The following is a 20,711-nucleotide window of genomic DNA, read 5'->3' as shown; positions in this document are numbered from 1 at the left end:
ATCAAATACAAATTCAGTGCACATTGTCCAGAGAAGGGCAAAATCAACTGAAATTTTACTGTTCCATTTCTGAGTAGATCTGCTGTACCTGTTCTAAGTTGTAGTTAAGAAATATCATTTTTGATGCTTTTTTGCTTGAAAGACAGGATCGTCTGTCTGTTATTGTTTAGCCGTACTTTGAAAATATGCGCTCACATTGAACAGAGGTGGCCATAATACAAGAGGTAGTTTCATTATTTCAAACAGTGTAGGAAACAACACATGATTTTCTTTCCATCACAGCAATGGATCTCGTGATCTGTGTATCAGTGGCATCTTCATATATTTATCAAGCTCGACTGTACTTGCAGCACGTGGATTGTCTACACTTTGGATCAAGCCACCTACAGCTTGGTCAAAATGTTGCCACTGCTAGTGTTGAATGTGCTCACCACAACTGGTTTGGCTGGTGGTGGATTGTCTGTAGAACACCGAGTGTGTTTCTGTCATACTGCACAGCACTTGTTAATTATGACATCTTTTGTTTCTTTTAGTAGATGCCGAGGTTTTGGAAATCCATGCTCCCTGAAGTGAGCATCCAATAATGTTGCTTCACAAGCAATTGCTTTATCTGCAAACTTTTGGACGAGGTGGGTACAGATTCCATTCTCAAGTTTAGCAATTACTGTATTAGTGGCTTCATTGCTGTAATCTGAGTTTTTCAGTCTCAGGCAATGACTTTGTAAACCTTGGCTTACTAAGGCAACTTTTGACAAAGTTACATTTCTTTCACTGCTAATTTCTGCTGTGACTTGTTCAAAAGGAGATCGTATTTCACAAGATTTTCCAATAACTGACCAGTCTTCATTGGACAGTTTTGTTTGTGAATCCACACTGAGGATGGTGAGAGTGCTTTACAATGGCTCTTTCATTTTCAAAAGCCTGTCAAACATTTCACATGTGGAATTCCATCTCACAGGGCAATTTTGTTTCGGTGTTAAAATAGGAAGCCCATTTGCTTCTGAATATTGTGTAATTTCTCAAGTGCTTGAGTACTTCTTTTGAAAAATTTCACAATTGACTTCACTTTTGCCCTTGTGTCTGTAATTCGTTCATGGCTTGGTTGCACATTTAAATTCAGTTCATGTGCAAAAGAAGGTACATGCCACCACCTGCACATCATCACTACTATCATCATATTAGGTGCATTATCTGTAGTGCAAGCTACAATTTTATTGGTAATACCCCAAGCTGAAGTCACATTTTGTAATTCACTGGAAATGTTTTCTGCTGTATGCTTGTCATGGAATTTAAAACTACACAACAAATATGACTTCAGATTGCAGTTTTCATCAATGAAGTGAGCAGTCAATGTAATATAATTATCATTTTTCGCAGATGACTATACATCAGTCATAATGCAGATGTAGGATGCAGCTTGCACTCCAGTTCTTACTCGCACTAGTGTGCCATCAAATACTTGAGAGAGTAAACTGTGGGAGAGTGTTTTTCTACTGAGAGATACATAGTTTTCATTTAATAGTCCGCCCCCAGTAGCTGAGTGGTCGGCGCGACAGAATGTCAATCCTAAGGGCCCGGGTTCGATTCCCGGCTAGAAGGGACTGGGTGTTGTGTTGTCCTAATCATCATCATCGCCGAAGTGGCGTCAAATCGAAAGTCTTGCACCCTGCGAACGGTCTACCCTACTATTATTTCATTTATTAAATAAGTCAATTAGAAACAAAGCTTTATTTTCGGAAATTTTAAGCTTCACTGTTCTTATCAAAAAGATTTCGACACTCTTGAAAGTGTTTTATGAAGTAGCATGTTAAACGTGTTTTAGTATGGTTAGACACTGGACTCGCATTCGGGAGGACGACGGTTCAATCCCGCGTCCGGCCATCCTGATTTAGGTTTTCTGTGATTTCCCTAAACCGGTCCAGGCAAATGCCGGGATGGTTCATTTCAAGGGGCACGGCCGACTTCCTTCCCCGTCCTTCCCTAACCCGATGAGACCGATGACCTCGCTATCTGGTCTGCTTCCTCAAAACCAACCATCCGTGTTTTAGTATCTGTGCCGTGCCTGAATATCGTCCGAGACAGAGCGAAATAAAACATCACTGTTTCGATACAATTAGTCCGTTCCAAGCACAAAAGGACCGAAACAGCGTTATTCGGAAACAACGAAACAGTTTCTGTGTCTGGCTCGAGTTCGAATCTGGCCCCGTTATCCGACACACAGCGGAATAAAACACCACTGAAAGTCACCACGTATCGATGCACTGTATCGAAACATAGAAACAGTGGCCCAATCTACTACACAACAAACGGAAACTACAATTAGTGCAGCGGGTTGCCACTAGATGCCAGGAGCGTACAGAAAAAGTAACTCGTATTCCCTAATGAAACAGACTTAGTGGCCAGTGGGGAATATATCCCCCACGGCCCGCGAAAGGGTTTACGCGCAGTCATGAATTATTAAATTCGTCTGAAATCGTTACTCGCTCCACGCCAAAGACGGCTGCTGGCACTCGTAAGACCTGCAGGTCAAGTGCTGTGAAGTACGCGCCATGGCCTGTCTTCCCTGTGGGGGAATTGTAGTGAAACGAGTGATAACCGTAAATGTTTAGAAAAGAGATCCAACCGGCTCTGCTTGTGCATTGGTACTCTCAATTTCAATTCTTGGCTTGTATATGAATGCTTGGACCAACAAGTTTAACTTAGTCATTAAATACAAGAATTTCTTACAGGTTTGTGAGAGCTCTTCCGACAAGGTTCAGACATGGTACTTGTTGAAAACTTCACCTATTGTCTTCAGTGTATGTGGCGTGACTGGCCTAGAAACCTACGCCAAGCCAAAGAAAACTGCATAATTATCGCAAACAGCACGATAAGCAAGCAAAAATTATGGAGCGATTGAGAAGACCACATAATTTCCCAAACTGGCTCGGAATAACAATCATTTCCAAAAACGCATGAGAACTCTGCACTGAACAGGAAGTCTGTGTTCCGGATTCTTACAGACGGCAAGAGCCACCTCTTGCAGATACTTATGATTTGTACAATACAATTATAGGACCGACTTCGGCGTTTTTGGAAAACGCAAATTATTCTATTTTCTTCAAGAAGAAGTGTCACCACATCTATGGTATCGTTATTGTATCCTTTGCAATACAATGTGATTACTAGTTTGAGAATTAATAAATCTTCTACAAATCAAACAAACTAGTAATAAAAAATGAAATACAATAAGAACCTCTTGGAAAATGACGCTGTAGTTATCAAACATGTTTGGACAAATCACTTGTATTTCGCAAAATGAGGCATAATCCGGTCTTGTTTTTGTGGTCTTCAGTCCATTACATTTTTATTGGTCCTTTTGATCATTTGTTGTATAAGGTATACAATATATACATATTAATGTTTTTAAATCATACAAGAATATTTACATTTATTTAGGCTTAATATTATCACAACTCACAACTGAAGGTTCAGCTTTCATACATTATTTTTAACTAAAGTAATTCAATTTTTTTTATGCAGATCTCCGAGCTACTCTGTCTTGTGCAAGCTTCCATTCCCACAACCTTTTTTTGAAATTTTCTTATTCATTCAGCGGCTGTCTTGCAGTAAACATGTTTACTTATTGTTTGATAGTACCCACTACTGTAAATGCATTATAAAAACAAATAAATATACTTGACAAATGTAAACACATCAAAATATTTGTTTTTAAAGGTTTTTCTGAAGAAACTTGTTTACGATTCAAGAAAGTTCGTAAATCTCATTACAAGCTTAAGGAAAGGAATACTTAATTTTAAGCTGGTTTAGAGACACACATACTAACGCCGTTTACATTTCGTAAATCGATTTTCGAGTACCGTTTTTAGATGAACATGTAAACACTTCAAAATCGATTCTCGAAATTTATTTATTTATTTTATTTATTTATTTACTTAGCATCCTTGTATCTCATCATTATAAAAATGATGAGATCCACTTCTCGTTGCCGGTTTTCAAATTCCACTGTCGATTTTCGGTCCCATGTAAAAGCACAGTACATTTACTCACTAATGAAATTTGTTGTCAACAACATGGACCAGTTTAAAAACAATAGTGATATTCATGATTATAATAGCAGGAAAAAGAAAGACTTCCACTATCCTTTACTCAACCTAGGTTTGGCACAGAAAGGGGTAAAATATGCTGCTATAAAAATTTTCGACAAATTACCAGATGAAATAAAATGTCTGACAGACAGCAGTAATAGCTTCAAAACTGAATTGAAATCATATCTCCTTGACAACTCCTATACCATACATGAATTCTTGAATAGGTTTAAATAAATCTTTAAACATAGTATACGCATTTTGTGCCATTTAAGGGAATGGGGTAAATGATAGAAATATTAACCTTTAACTCTGTATTAAAAAATCTTGTATCATATGTGCATTGCTTGTGCTCATGACACGTTTCACATCATAACGGCTACCGTACCGTGTGATTGATCAATGGAACACGCAACTAAGTAAGTAGCAACATATTTTGAAACGTGATTGAGCTGTCAGGTTTCGTCTCCTTTTCAAAAATTTTCGATTAACATGGACGGAGTGGCTTTATGTACAATGATGGATAAGTTGAAATATTAGATTCAAGCTGTTTACATCTCTTCTAACTGAAGGAAAATAGCGATTGTGCTGACTAAATCATAAACTATAACAGCTGTCATTCACGCGCCAAATTTAACTAGTCTAGCAAATCCGCTACAGGCCTTTTAAATGTAAACAAGACAACTTGTCACTTATTATAATCTGTACAAAATTTTTACTTTCCATATGTTGGTAACGGGCTGTCACGTGGATTTTCTTAGCGGCTTGTTTTCATAAATGCGGTTGCACAGTACAGTACACAGCCGCAAGTGGCGAGGGGGTAGTGGATGAGTTGTAGTGTTGTATTAAGTGACTAGAACATACTACTCCTAACGTTTGAGTGAAAATGTCGTCAGTCAGCGAAGAACTTAAAAGCCTTGTAGTACAGTTATACGAAATTGATGCTTTAAAATTTGGGGATTACAAGATGAAAGTGGGAATTAATTCCCCAGTGTACTTTGATCTGAGAGTAATTGTGTCACATCCTTCCCTGATGGTTAGCAACTATTAATGAAAGTATTTTAAAGAAATAGATTAACATCCATTCATATGTTTGTATAGATGTTAGATCTGATAATTACCTTTGCGTCTCTTATTAATCACTCACGTAAAAGTTTCTTCCTCGTCTGTGGACTTCAGTTTACGTTTCACTGTGGTCTGCAGCCTTGTTACACATTGTTTGTGCAGTACATCGATTTAATACCGGAAAACGTCCGAATGTTGTTAATTGTATGTAGTTTAGATTAGATCCTGTTTTCCTTCCATAGACCCAAGAATGAGATGATTCTCGTGGGTGTGGAACGTGTCAGAAAGTGAAGGCTAACATAAAACCATAGAACATTTGAATATGATACTCACTTCACTGATCATTTGTCAGGAGTTGAATACATGAATACATTGCAGTAAAATTGAACTGCTAATATTTACAGAATTAATACACTGTCGGAATGAAATGTAGTTATGCTTTTCACACATCAGTTTGTAGAGATGATGTATGCCTTTCATTCATAAATATATTGCAGTGCCGGTCTATATGTGTTTGTCTTCAGAACGTAATTGGTACCTTATATTTTCAGAGTGTACTGTCAAAACTTCTCTGGAACTTTGCACAAAATCGTGCAAAATGTAACCACATTTGTGGCGTTCCATATACAGCTTTACCTATAGCATCTCTCATATCTGTGAATGCAAACATACCAATGCTTATACGAAGGAAAGAAACCAAAAGCTATGGCACCAGAAAACTGATTGAAGGAAAATTTAAGAAAGGTGACACATGCATAATTATCGAGGATGTGGTTACCTCTGGCTCGAGCATCTTGGATACCTATAGGGTAGGTAAAGTAAATTTATGTATTTATATAGCTAATTCTTTTTTAAAAGCAGTTAGTAAACCTACAGGAAGCAGTGCAGCAAGTATTGTGTATTTTTACTTACACCTTAACAATAATTGCTACTATGCTGACGTCAAGTTTAACAAACTGAACTCTGACAATTCAAAACTCCATTCAGACATAAATATTACATTAACTGAAGCATTAGATGCCACTTCATCAGTTCACAACAAAATTGTCATCTTTCAATCGTATCTAGACCTCAAGCTCTGCTGTAACTAAATGTGCCCCCATAACCTGCATTCCAAAAACTATTACAGATACAAAAGAATTATTGCCTTTTTTCTTTACCCTGCTTGTAAACTATGTCATATGCCATATCCTGATTACAGGACAGAGCTGACATGCAGTATTGGTAGATTCAATCGATGCAAAACATTCAGTAAAACTGCGTACTGGTACCACAAATGAAGAATATCGATTCATTCTCACAATGACCAAGGTTCTGTATGAAAAGGAAATTTACATTGTAATGTAAAACACAGAATTTGATGGAGAAAGGTGTGGTGGAGGGGGTGTTAACCTTCTGTTAGGAGAAAGAGACAATATCTTAAAAGGGCTAATCCATATTGTTCAGTTTGGAGGAAGGGATTGGTGAGGAAGCTATGTATGCTAATGGGAACTGGAGTGGAGTTCATGAAAGTAAAACTAAAAATTGTGTTTTAAAGTGCCACACATTTGTAATGGCATCTAAGGCACTAAACTGGCATCTCATGCCTTGTAATGTACAGCTGCCTGTGCAGTTTTGTTTTTATTAATATTTGAGATGAAAGGGGCATTATAAGGTCATTGGACTCCTTAATGTGGGAAATAGAACAACGACTGGAATGTTCTCCAGGTCTTGCAGTCATTTTGTCATACATATTGAGAAAATTTCGATAGTAGGCTGAGATCTTGAATCTGCAAACTTAGATTTGATGACCAAATCCACTATATACAACACAGCAACATTCTTGACATAGCCCATGCACGTGACACTGTAGGGCAGAATGAGTTCTAGAAAACAATTCTATTGTAATGTTTCTAATTTCAGAATTGCGCAGGTGGGTACTTTCCCTATCCTGTGTTCCCATAACCCTCCTGGCCTCGTCCTCACCCATCCAGTCCCCTCGCTATTCCCATTCCAGCACTACACAGCTATCATTTCACCGCCACACCCAGTCTTTTAATTTCTTTTATTTTTATTTCTCTCCTTTCCGCTACTTACCCCCCTTCCCCCTCTGCACCTTCTCTCCTACCCTCCGTCTAAACTGCAACACTTCACTGTCTGCCACTCCCACCATACTATCCCTCCCCCTCCCCGCCCCAGCCTCCTCCTTACCCCCACCCAGTTGCCACTGTGTGTGTGTGTGCGTGTGTGTGTGTGTGTGTGTGTGTGTGTGTGTGTGAGAGAGAGAGAGAGAGAGAGAGAGAGAGAGAGAGAGAGAGAGAGAGAGAGAGCAGAGGGCTCGCCTTAACCACTCGGACCGTGAGGATGGGAATAACTTCCTTTATTATATGGAGAAAAAAAAAAAAAAAAAATAAATCACCTAATCATCAGTGCATATTGTGTGCCAATGTGGTGGTTGACTGGAAGCAAAGCAGTCGTTAGTGATCCACTTCTGGAGCACATGGTTCACATCAGTTTTATTATAATTACCAAAGCTAGTGAATCTCTAGGTGAACATTTAATTCCCTTGCTTCTTGTGGGACCAAAATGAAACTCACTACTTCAACCAATAAGATTCCCAACTGCTCAGGTGAACTGATAGTAATAAGAGAGGACGACGAGACCTCCGAATTTTCCTTAAAGGTCCTACGACTCTTTCATGGGTGTATGGGGTAAGCATGAGGCCCCAAGTTACTGTAGCTCCTACTTCCTTTCTTCTGCTGCTATCTCCCATCACCAACTGTCAGCACTCTTGTCTTTGTCATGGTGGCAACCTTTGATGTTGACTCAGAAATTTCACTAGGTTACCCTTTCTTTCACACACATCTTCATTCATTTCTCTTATATCACTCTTGGGCTGAAGTAGTTTTGGTCCTCTTCTGGGGTGTGACATCCAATTTCTATAGTGTGGACTGACTGGGGAAGAATGCCTTAAATAGAACCTACTGCGTACAATGATGATGACCCTCTGTGCACAGTGACTGCGTAGACACGTATATGGACTTGATGGCCAATCCAACCTGGTGATATTGTTATGTACCCTTGTGATAGAACGCAGTTACATCATAGGGATCACACTTCTGTAGCCTGGGCCTGTAGCTCCCTACGCCTACCATGGGGGAGATGCCAATCTTCCTGGAGCATCAGGACTCCTGGCAGTGGCCGTTGTGCCTGATGACTTTTATTGTAGCTGGGTGGTGCCTGTGAGAAGGCCCCTTGATTGGAGTAAGTGGTATCTGGGTGGACATTTTGCACGTAAAATGTATCCAGTTTAACCAGTACAATGGTCATTCTGATTTTCCTGTTTTGACAGACAGGGCTTGGTATTTCAATGCGGACAGTTAAAATACTGCTGCTTTGTCTACGTTGGCTACCCCATGAGAAGAGGGACAAGCTAGACGACTGATAGTGAAACAATTTACTCAGTATGTGATGTACTCTAGAACAGATGCAGATACTTCTGTGATGATTAAACCATTATTTTTTTGGGGAACACATAGAAGACAAATTTGGAGAAGTTGGCTCATTGGGAAAAATGTTCAGTGGATCACTATTACAGCCTCCTCTGCTGTACAGTCTGAAGCTATTCAGGCTTATGAATGACTGGGTGACATAATGTGACTATTGCTCCACGTGAAACTTTGAAACATGGTGAGCCTGTATTGAATGGCAGGGTGTACATTTTGTCAAATGTGCACAAAAAGGTCCTAAGGACAATTGAATAGATACAGGTGCTTTCACCTTAGCGTTTGAAGGAAATGTCCTACAGAAAAAGTTAGAATTACAGTGTACAGTTGTGATATGAAACCTTATGTCCCGAGACGCATGAGGTGTTTCCAGTGACTACATTTGGGTCGTATGTCATCCCAGTGTATGGCAGACCCAAAAGGTAGAAACTTCAGACGATCACTATACGGAAATTGTCCTTTTAAACAGCCAATTGTGTGTGTCAGTTGTACTAAGCAGCATACTCCATGTTCACCAATTTGCACAATCTTCAAAAGAGGAAAAAATACGAGAATATAAATCATTTGACCACAGTCATATACTGAGGAAAAAATATGAATGCCTGCATCATGTTAACCTAACCAATTACGCAGAAGCCACTGCTGTTGTATTGTATGGAACTGGGGACCTAGAAACGATGGAGAGGCTTCGTCCCCACCGTAGCCCTCAGTGGTTCACATCCCACAACAGGCTACAGCAGTCCACTCATCCCACTGCCGCCCCACACTGAACCCAGGGCCATTGTACGGTTCAGCCCCCAGTGGACCCCACATGGAAAGCAGTGCTTTAGACTGCACAGCTAACCGGGCAGGCCAGTCACTGCTGTTACTCTCCTGTAGCTCAGTTTTTTTCTGCACCAGATCAATCACTGCCCTCCACCCTTGTGGATCCCGTGACATTGTCTTCGGGAGTTACTTCCCACATCCATTTGTAGAAGCAGCTTCCTCCTCTGGAATCTACCAGTGAGAGGGCTCCCTGTCTGTACTCCCTCACCCTGGAAACCCAAAGATCAGAGGATTGATACCAGGTAATGGCCAAAGCAACCGTGGCCTGCGAGTCCCATTGCTGCCTACTCTTCATCCATCCCCTTGTGTACAGTCGATGAGCCCTCGCAAGACTCTGAGCCACTAAGATTGCTACTCACCATATAGAAGAGATATTGAGTCACATAGAAGCACAACAAAAAGACTGTCAACAGTGAGCTTGGCCAGAAAGGCCTTCATCGGAATTAGGCAACATACCCTCACATAAACGTAACTCACATACGTGTCCACAGTCGCTGGCTGCCAAGGCCAGACTGCAAGCAGCAGCGCATGATGGGAGAAGCAATCTGCATGGTACGGATAAGGAGGAGGCTGGGGCGTGAAAGGAGAGGGAGGGGAATAGCAGGGTAGATGTGGGGTACAATAAGGTGCTGCTTGTGGGAGAATACAGGGACAAGGTGGAGAGAGTGTAGGGCAGTTAGGGCAGAAGGGTGGTTAGATGGAGGGGCAGGAAAGGGGGGGAGGTTAGACGGAAAGGGGGACAGCAAAAATGGCGAGAAGTAAAAAGACTGTGGGTGCATTGGTGGAATAGGGGGCTGTGTAGTGACAGAGTGAGAAGAGGGAAGAGGACATGTGGGTGATGTACAATGACTAATGATGGTTGATGCCAGGAGGGTTACGGGAACATACGACATACTGCAGGGAGATGTCTCACACGTGCAATTCAAGAAAGCTGGTATTGGTAGGAAGGATTCAGATGGCACAAACCTCAAGCTTCACTGGTCATTTTTCTATCCCCTTCCCTGTCTTTTTACCTCTCTCTTTTTCTGCTGTCCCCCCCTTTCCCTGTCGTCCATCTAACCGCCTGGCTGCACCTAGCAGCCCCATCATCTCCTCCTTGTCCCTGTATGCCCTCACAAAGCAGCACTTTATCGTCCCCCACCCCTATCCTGCCATCCCTCCTCCTTACTCCTACTAGCCAGATTGCTTCTCCCATCGCGTGCAGGTGCTCCCAGTCTGGCCTTGACAGCCAGAGACTGGTCATGTATTTATGAGTTGAGTTTTTGTGAGAGTATGTGTGTATGTTGTCTAATTTCGATGAAGGGCTTGTTGGCCGAAAGCTTACTTGCTGTAAGTTTTTTTTGTTGTGCCTATCTGTGACTCAGCATCTCTGCTGTATGGTGAGTAGCAATCTATCCTTCTCATAATACTGTTGTTGTTCCTGCCTGGAGATTTTCTGTTGTGTCCAGCCAAACACCCGAGTCTTCATCTAACTGCAAAGGCTTAAAGAGGTCCTCCAAGGGTAAAGGGTCTTCTCCTTCGCCACCTCGTAGATCCTGTTCGATGGTGTCGGCACATGATACCTTAGCCCGGCCAGCCTCCATGTCATTGGTGCACACCAACAACCTTTTCTCAGCAAAAGTAAGCTGATGCTTCTGGGGACCCCATGAAGCAGGATCCTCCTGCTTCTGTGCCCTGTAGTAGCACCTCTTCCCCAGCTGTCACTCGGCAGCCGCCGAGGTGATGCCCCCACTCTCCTGTAATGGAACATTCGCGGCCTTCGGTTCCACTAAGTGGATTTACGGCTGCTTGTAGCGTCACATTGTCCCCTTGTACCCTGCCTTTAGGAAATGAAATTGTGCCCTCACGACCGCTTGGAGCTTTATTTCTTACTGATTCATTTTGACCTTCCCCCTAAGGTCGGCATTCCCTCTCATGGGGCGTCATGCTGCTCATACGGCATGACATTCATAGTCAAACCATCTCACTGACTACCAATCTTCAAGCTGCGGCAGTTCGCCCTTTCCTTCCCCATGTGACGTGTTCCCTCTGTACTATATATGTCCGTCCATCATTTGCTGTCACCAGGGCAGACTTCCAGCAACTTATTGCGCAGCTACCTCCCCACTTTTGCTTTTAATGCACATCATCCCTGTTGGGGTTCTCCCAGAACCTGGCGGCAGAGAGGTGCCCTTTTGGCTGACTTTCTTAACCAACTTAACCTCTTTTCCCTTAACACTGGAGCACCCACTTTCCCTTCCGACTCCTTGCACATCTATTCCCATTTGGACCTATCCTTCTGCACTGCCCAGCTTGCCCATTGTCTTGAGTGGTCTTTTCTTTCTGACACCTACTCGTGTGACCTTTTCCTGTGTGCTATCTGTTTGCTGACCCCTACTCCATCCGCATGCATGCCTAAATGGCAGCTTCCTATGGCTGACTGGCAGCTTTACTCCTCCCAAGCAACCTTCGAAGAATGAGATTTCCACTAGGTCAAATATCTCACCAATGTTATCCTTACTGCTGCAGAACGTTCCATCTCCCGCACTTCCTTTCTACCATGTCGTGTCCTGGTCCCTTGGTGGACTGAGGCATGCCGCAACACAATTCGCGCACTTAAACATGCTCTCCGCATTTTAACCACCACCCTACACTGGCAAACTGCATTCGTTATAAACAGATGCGTGCAAAATGTCATTGCGTTCTTAGAGATAGCAAAAGAGCTAGCTGGATTTCATTCACTAGTTCTTTTAATTTACACTCCTTTCTCTGTCATGTGTGCCAACCTCTGACAACTGTCTGGAACCAGGATCCATACCCCAATTTCTGGCAAAACAGTCTGTATGGATTTCTGGTGGCGCAATTAGTTTCTCACACCATCTTTACATCTTGGGCCTGTTGCCCTTCCATTTGTTGAAACTACAAAATTTCTTGGGCTCATGCTCAATAGGAAACTCTCTTGGTCCTCCCATGTGTCTTACCTGGCAGCCCTCTGTATGCAGTCCCTCAGTCTCCTACGTGTCCTCAATGGTTCTTCCTGTGGTGCCAATTGAACCGTCCTTCTCTGTTTGTACCGGTCCCTTGTCCATTTGAAACTTGACTATGGGTGTTTTGTTTGTGTCTGCACACCCATCCCTCTTACGCCGTCTCAACACTATCCACCATCATGTCATCTGTCCGGCCACGGGCACCTTTTACACCAGCCTGGTTGAGAGTTTGTATGCTGAAGCTGCTGAACTACCACTGTCCTACCACTGTGACTTTCTCCTCAGCAGGTATGCTTGCTGTTTGTCTGCCAAGTGTGGCCACCCCTCCTATGCCTCCTTCTTTGATGATTCCTTTGATCGTCAGTATGGGGCTCTTACCTCTTCTCTGTTACCCCCTGCTGGAGTCCGCTTTCTCCACTTGCTACGGTGGCTTAACTTCACACTACCTGCAACACTCCCAGTGGGTGTGAACTCATCACCTTGGCTTCGTGAAGCGGCCCATGTTAACCTTGTCCTTTATTCGCTACACCAGCCTCGGTCTGTCGCCTCCAGTTTCACTACCTTTGCGTGGAACTTTGCGATAGTACCTTTGTCTACACTGATGGCTCTCGGACTGACCGTGGGGTTGGATATGCCTTCATCATTGGCACCCATATCTTTCAATATCGGTTTCCGTCACACTCAGCAGTAATTACAGCCGAGCTCGTCAACTTGTGTTAGGCCACGGAGTACATCTGGTGACACAGCCTTTCCAGTTGTGTCCTCTACTCAGACTCATTCAGCGCCCTCCAAAGTCTCTGTGCGCTGTACACTGCTCATCCCTTAGTGCACCAGGTCCAGGAAAACTGTCACTTGCTCACTCTTGGTGGAGCCAATGTCATGTTTCTGTGGGTCTCTGGTCATGTCTGTCTGTCAGGAAATGAGACTGCTGACGCTGCTGCCAAGGCTGCAGTCCTCATACCTCAGCCCACGAGCACCTGTATTCAGTCTGATGCTCTCTGCGTTGCCGTCTGTCAGGAGGTGATGTTCCTTTGGCATCATCAATGGTCCTCTCTTCGTGGGAATAAGCTTTGGCTTATTAAGGCTCTCCCAGTGCCTTGGACGACCTCCTCTCAGCCCTCCCGCCGGGAGAAGATTACTTTAACTCGGCTGCGTATTGGGCACTGCCTTTTTAACCATCATCATTTGCTAAGTGGCGCTACCCCACCACTTTGTACACATTGCACCCAAACTTTAACTGTCCACCACTTCCTGCTGAAATGCCCCTTTTTTAACAATTTACGTTCCAGCTTGGGTTTGCTGTCTGATTTATCAGCAGTTTTCGCGAATGATGTGCGGGCTGTCAACCGCGTTTTACTTTTTAGCCGTGAAAGCAATATGGCAAAGGACATTTAATTTTTAGTTTTGGACCTCCATTTCTGTGTGGTGTCTTTTATAGCCCTTTCTCTTGTCCCTGTTTTTGGCTGTCTTCTCTTACGTCAATTGGGATTGACATTTAATCGCTTTTTAACTCCTCTCTGAGTTCGTGTTCTATAGTTTTGACTTGGGCACGTATGACCCCAGTTGTTTTTTGCGCCCTAAAGCAAAACAAAACAAAACAGGTGACCAGAAGTCCAGGTCCTCACCCTCTCCCTGTGCTGAGGCTCCTTTGTCGACTTGATGGCAGCTGCTCATTTGTGGTTGATCTCTTGTGGTTCACAGTTGATGCAGTGTTACATATGAACTATAGGAAGCTGAGTAGATTTGTTAGTGTAATAGCTAACAATTTCTTAATTTGTTCTAATTTCCTGAGCTTACTGTAATCAGTGCATCATACCAACAGAGAAATCTGTCCAGTTCATCAGCAGCAGCAATTTTATGTCCACTGTGGGATAAATGCAGTGTAGAAATTTTTCCATGCATAACAGTCATCAACTCTACAACTCTGTGTTGCTCTTGTATGTTTTCTAATGTCATCTACCTACTTTTCCTTTGTTCATTGTCTTGGTCACTTTTATCTTTTGGGTTCCAACAAAATACTTCCATGGAATATCTGCCATCCATTTGCCTAACTACATGTCCAACACACTTCCATTTTGTGTCAATTAAGTCACAATTCTATCAGCCTCTCCAATCAGTTTGTAGGTCAGTCTGTTTTCTTGTCTCTCTAACCAACTCCAACACCTTTGTCTCAATTACACACCGAGCAACCTGCAGTTTTTGGATTTTTCAGATTGAAATTTCATCTTCCAGTACCAGACAGAGCTAGTAATGCACACTAATTGTAAACTTACCATTTTAGACATGTTAAAAGCTCAATTTGGAAAATGCAATTTGCTTGCCCAAAACCACTCCAGGTCATTTACATGCCTCTTTATTTCTTTTCTGTACATACAGTCATCATCCTCATCTGCATAACAAACACTACCTCGTCCACTGACTGAATTCAATATTAATTTCCCAAAACATTAAAATTGTGCTGTAAAATGATGGGGCAAAATGTTAAAACAGCTGCCTGTAGCATGCCACCAAGTGACATTGCAGTTACTTGATGAGGTATGGAAAGTATATTGGTAGCGGAAAGATTAGCAGGGAATCATCATAGTGATGATACAGGCCACAAATGGGGAAAATCCACTGACGTAAGTGACCTTGGCAAAAGGGCAGTATGCTGTGGCCCAGCATTTGGGAACAAGCATCTTGGAAACAAAGAATCTGATTGGCTGTTCATATGCTGCTGCTGTTGTGGTGCCTATGGAGTGTTGGTAAAATATGGTAAAAAAAATTACCCATGGGCAATGTGGTATTGAACATCCATGCCTCATCACAACATATTTTCAGAAACTTGCCTGCTTAGTAATATAGGATAAGTGGCAATCCATAGCAGACTTAATGACAGAGTACAGTGCTAATGCAGGCACCTGAGTCCCATTTTTTGTAACACCAGGTCGTAATCCAGAGAAATGGCTGCAGGAAACATGCGCCGTGCTACTGACTCGGGTCAGTGGGGGCAGTATTATATTATGAGGGCATTCACCTCAGCTTTTCATGGGACCTCTGGTAGTAATTAAAGGCACCATGACAGCTGTGAACTACGTGAACACTATTGTGGACCACTTGCAACCCTTCATGCTTGATGTCACCATCGCCAATAGCAGTGGCATATTCCAGTAGGATAACTCTACTACATGGTCATCATTTTGCTACAGTGCTTTGATAAGCATAATAGTGAACTCACCCTTGCGGGCTTCTGGTGGCGTTTGTACGTTGGTCCGTACAGACATTGCTAGCACGTGGATTCCTCTCCAAACTACATTGGAAGCAGTTGCTGTTAGGGTCCACTTAGACTCTGCAGTCACAGTATGCAATCTTTATCTCCCTCCTGACAGGACTCTTACACCTGCTGCCTTAACCACCCTTCTTCAGCAACTTCCTCCTCCCTTCCTCCTCCTTGGGGATTTTAATGCTCATCATCCTTTGTGGGGCAGTGCCTTTCCATCTAGACGAGGTCTTCTTATCGACCAATTTATTGCAGACCACGACCTGTGCCTTCTTAATGATGGCTCCCCTACTCATTTCAGTGCTGGTCATGGTACCTTTTCTGCCATTGATCTTTCTCTTTCTTCTCCCTCTCTCCTCCCTTCATTACACTGGTCGCCACACGACGACCTTTGTGATAGTGACCATTTCCCGTTGATTATCACGCTCCCTTCCCGCTCCCCGATGGAGAGGTTACCTCGTTGGTCTTTCCACCGCGCCGATTGGCCTCTATATACTGCACAGGTCGAGTTTTCTCCCTCTTTGTCGGGTTGTATTGATGACGTCCTACGTGACGTGTCTGACGCGATTGTTCGCGCTGCTAACCTTGCTGTCCCGCGCTCATCTGGACAATTTCGTCGTCGGCAAGTCCCGTGGTGGAGTACGGCCATTGCCATTGCCATCCGTGATCGCCGTCGAGCTTTGCAACACTTTAAGAGGCACCCATCTGTAGCCAGCCTTTCTACCTTTAAGCGCCTTCGCGCTAAAGCCCGTTATTTAATCAAACAGAGCAAGCGGATATGTTGGGAACGATTCGTTTCTTCCCTTGGTTCCACTGTCCCTCTGTCACGGGTATGGGCTACACTTCGCTCTCTCCAAGGTTGCCATCGGCAGTCCACCCTCCCAGGCCTTCACCTCCCAGATGGCATTTGTACGGACCCATTAGTTCTCGCAGAACATCTTGCGACCCATTTTGCAGTGGCATCAGCGTCGGCCTCCTATCCAGCTGCTTTCCTTCATCAAAAACAGCAGGCTGAAGCTGTCACCTTATGTTTCACCACTTGTGAGTCAGAATCTTACAACGAACCTTTCACTGAATGGGAATTTCTTTCTGCTCTATCTGCTTCTCATGATACGGCTCCTGGCCCAGATTCCATTCATAACCAGCTGCTTCAACATCTCAGTGCTCCACAACGGCACCATCTTCTTCGGGTGTTTAACCGTATCTGGCTCCAGGGTGACTTCCCTTCTCAGTGGAGGGATAGCATTGTGGTTCCTGTCCTTAAGCCTGGTCAGAACCCCCTATCTGTTGACAGCTATCGGCCAATTAGTTTGACCAATGTTGGTTGTAAGTTACTTGAACGGCTGGTAGCCCGTCGGCTCACTTGGGTCCTCGAATCTCGGGATCTATTGTCCCCTTACCAGTGTGGCTTTCGAGAGGGACGATCTCCAATCGATCATTTGCTTCGCTTGGAATCCGCAGTTCGGCAGGCTTTTTCCCAGCGCCGCCATTTGGTTGCAGTGTTTTTTGACCTTCGCAAGGCCTATGACACGGCCTGGCGCCATCACATCTTACTAACCCTTCATCAGTGGGGTCTTCGGGGCCCACTCCCGATTTTTATCCGCCAGTTCCTGATCCATCGGTCATTCAGAGTTCGAGTTGGTACTGCTTTTAGTTCTCCACGGACCCAGGAGACGGGCATCCCACAGGGTTCTGTCTTGAGTGTCCTTCTTTTCCTCATTGCTATCGATGGACTTGTGGCCTCTGTCGGTCCCTTGGTCGCCCCTGCCCTATATGTGGATGATTTCTGCATTTGGGTTAGTTCCTCCTCGATGCCATCTGCAGAACGGCAGCTCCAGGTGGCTATACGGCGTGCCTCTGCATGGACCCTCTCCCACGGGTTTCAATTCTCTCCTTTAAAATCGCGGGTGGTCCACTTCTGTCGCCGTACTACGGTCCACCCTGATCCAGAGCTCTATCTCGCTGCACAAAGATTGCCTGTGGTTCCACAGTTTCGTTTCCTAGGTCTTCTTTTCGACAACAAGCTCACTTGGCTGCCCCATATCCGACTCCTGAAGGTAGGATGTTTCCGTAAACTCAATGTCCTTCGCTTCCTTGCCCACTCCTCCTGGGGTGCGGACCGTTCCCTCCTCCTCCGTCTTTATCGTGCTCTAGTTCTGTCACGTTTGGACTATGGTTGTCAAGTTTATGGTTCAGCTGCTCCTTCCACGCTGCACGTGCTGGATCCAATCCACCATCGTGGTATCTGTTTGGCCACCGGTGCCTTCCCTACTAGCCCTGTTGATAGTCTCCTGGTTGAAGCTGGGATCCCCCCCCTTTCTGTTCGGCGGTCCCAGCTTCTGGTGTCTTATGCCCTTACTATCCGTTCTTCTCCCGCTCATCCTTCCTATTCTATCCTATTCCCAGACCATGGGCGTCGCCCGCCTGACTCCCGCCCTCGGGCGGGTTTACCGGTTGGGCTGCGCCTTGCGTCTCTTACCCGTGATTTTCGGCTTCCTTCTTTGTCCTGTCTTCCTCGCTCCCTCCCCTCCACCCCTCCTTGGTTAGTTCCTCGGCCTCGAATTCGGATGGATCTCCGCCGCGGTCCGAAAGATTCCATCCCCCCGGTGGTGTTCCGTTCCTTTTTCCGCCAAATTTTATGGGAGTTTCGGGATGCTGTTGTTTTTTACACTGATGGTTCTAAATCTGCTGATCATGTTGGGTATGCCTTCACGTCCTTTGTTGGAACGGAAAATCATCTACTGCCACCCTCATGTGGGGTGTTTACTGCGGAATTGATGGCAATTTCCCGGGCCCTTACCTTTATTAAACAATCCCAACACAACCGCGTTTTGTTATGTACGGACTCGATGAGTGGCCTTCTTGCTATTGACCGGTGTTTTTCGCGCCATCCCTTGGTCTCTGCCATCCATGACCATCTCGCTGATCTTCACCGTGCTGCTTGTTCCATTGACTTCCTATGGGTCCCGGGCCATGTGGGTATCCCGGGTAATGAGCTCGCTGATCGTTTGGCTGGGGGAGCAGTTACTTACCCCCCGTTTTCTGTAACCCCTCCTGCAGCGGATTTACGGCTTCACATCAAATCCCACTTTGCACAGTCATGGGCCAATTCTTGGGAGGCTACTCCACTGTCTAATAAACTTCGTGCCATTAAGGTGAATACAGGCCCATGGCGTTCTTCCTTTAGCCTCTCCCGCAAGGACTCGACCACACTGTGTCGTCTCCGCATTGGCCATACCAGGCTGACCCATGGTTTCCTTTTGCGTGATGAGCCACCCCCGCTATGTGGTTGTGGAGCCTTCCAGTCAGTGGCCCACATTTTGGTTGAATGCCCCCTTCTTTTGGCTCTGCGTGCTAAGTACAGACTCCCCCACACTTTACCTTTGATGTTGGCTGACGATTCCCGGATGGTCTCTCTGGTTCTAGGTTTCCTCCGGGAGAGTGGTTTTTATTCTCAGTTTTAAAGTTTTTAATCTCCCTCTGGTGTTGGGGCAGGGCGGTGAGTGTTTGGGTGTCTCCCACTGTAGGCAGTGTTCAGAGATTCCCGATTCACCTCCCTGACCGGAATCCTCTTTTCTTTCCCTTTTACTCTGTTTTCACCCCTTCTTTTTAAGGCTTGGTTAGTTTTTCTATTCCCATACGTACTTTCTGCATTATAGCAGTTGTACCTTTTAAGTCACAGGTGGTCTTGCCTATGCTGTTTCAGCATAGTGTTGGGTTCGTTCTCTTGCCAACTTCCCTCATTTGTTTTTACTAATGACAACGTGACTGCCCTTTTACGTTTCCCCTTTATCCGTTTTATTTTTCTGACTATACTGAGATGTCCCGTTAGCAGAATGGAGTCTATTTGAAACAAGGGACTGATGACCTTGCTGTTTGGTCCCTTTAACCTCAAACAACCAACCAACCAACCAACCAATAGTGAACTCACGTAAATGTCTTGATCACCAAATTCCACTGATGTGATCCTGGTGGAACTGTCATGTACCAGTTCGTGCTACATACCTCTGAACATGTCGAATTTATGCCATACAGAATAGCTGCTGTATTGTATTGATGCTATTAAGCAGGTAGTCATAATGTTTTGCCCCACCAGTATATATCTTTAATGTGTTTAAAATAATGAAATTGTAACAGCCAACAAGCTACTATTTTAGTAATAATTTATTTTGCTACTGGTTTTTGTTGTAAGACTGTCGTGCCATCTCTGACATATCAACAGCAGTGTGTGATTACATTTAAAAAAAAAACCTTGACATCTGATTTCCTATCGTTTAGCATAGAGTTTATTTATCTGTGATATTGTTGCCGAGTGAGGTGGCACGGTGGTAAGAAATTGCTTTTGTATCTGGTAGGATAGTATTTGAAATCCATCTCTAGCCACAGGAATGATAAATTTTACAAAAGAAAATAGTTTCTTGCATTGGCTTTTTTATATATATTTTATTTTTATTTTATAAACGACCACATTTCATTTGTGCAGCCATTTTCAAGCAAAATGTTTAACCTACGTTACAGTAATTTTATGGACTGTGTGTAGTTTGCTGTGTTTGAGAGGTAGAGATTCTAAAGTTCAAGCATGATGGTAAGTTAGTGAACATTTATGTGTTTAATAACTCCTGATCATCTGTCAGCATGTCTAAGTACTTTCAGTTTGACATTGTTTACTTCAGCCATTATCTTCATTTTGTTACTGACATATATAGAAATTTCTGTGTAAAAGCTGTGTGTATGAAGCATTTTCTCTTAAATTGTTAGATTTATTAGTTAAACTTAGAGTAGTAGTAATTTTTCAGAAAGGAACTTGATTGAGCAAAAAGCATTTGCCATTCAGTACTGTATACATTTGCTAATAAGCTGCAATATGTTAATGTTTTTTGTAGGCATTACATGTTCTGAGATGATGAAACTTGTCAGATGTTACATTTAGGATACTTATCTTTTCACTATCTGATATACATACATGCGAGTGGTGTCCAGACATGGATATGACAAGATTAGTAATTTGTTAATAATTGTTGCC

The 20,711-nt window shown here is 43.7% G+C and overlaps 1 protein-coding gene across 1 annotated transcript in view; it reads left to right on the top strand.

The window, feature by feature from the left end:
• Positions 1 to 4,866: 4,866 nt before the first annotated feature.
• Positions 4,867 to 20,711, top strand: part of LOC124592325 (uridine 5'-monophosphate synthase) — a 90,718-nt gene continuing 74,873 nt past the window's right edge. Inside the window, exons 1-2 of the mRNA XM_047131824.1 lie at positions 4,867 to 5,124; positions 5,705 to 5,962. Coding sequence (XP_046987780.1) covers positions 4,975 to 5,124; positions 5,705 to 5,962 — 408 coding nt within the window. The 5' untranslated portion in view covers positions 4,867 to 4,974. The remainder of the gene's footprint in view (positions 5,125 to 5,704; positions 5,963 to 20,711) is intronic.

This window comes from Schistocerca americana, chromosome 2, assembly GCF_021461395.2.
Source record: "Schistocerca americana isolate TAMUIC-IGC-003095 chromosome 2, iqSchAmer2.1, whole genome shotgun sequence".
Classification (NCBI taxonomy): domain Eukaryota; kingdom Metazoa; phylum Arthropoda; class Insecta; order Orthoptera; family Acrididae; genus Schistocerca; species Schistocerca americana.
This window is presented reverse-complemented; position numbering and strand designations above follow the sequence as displayed.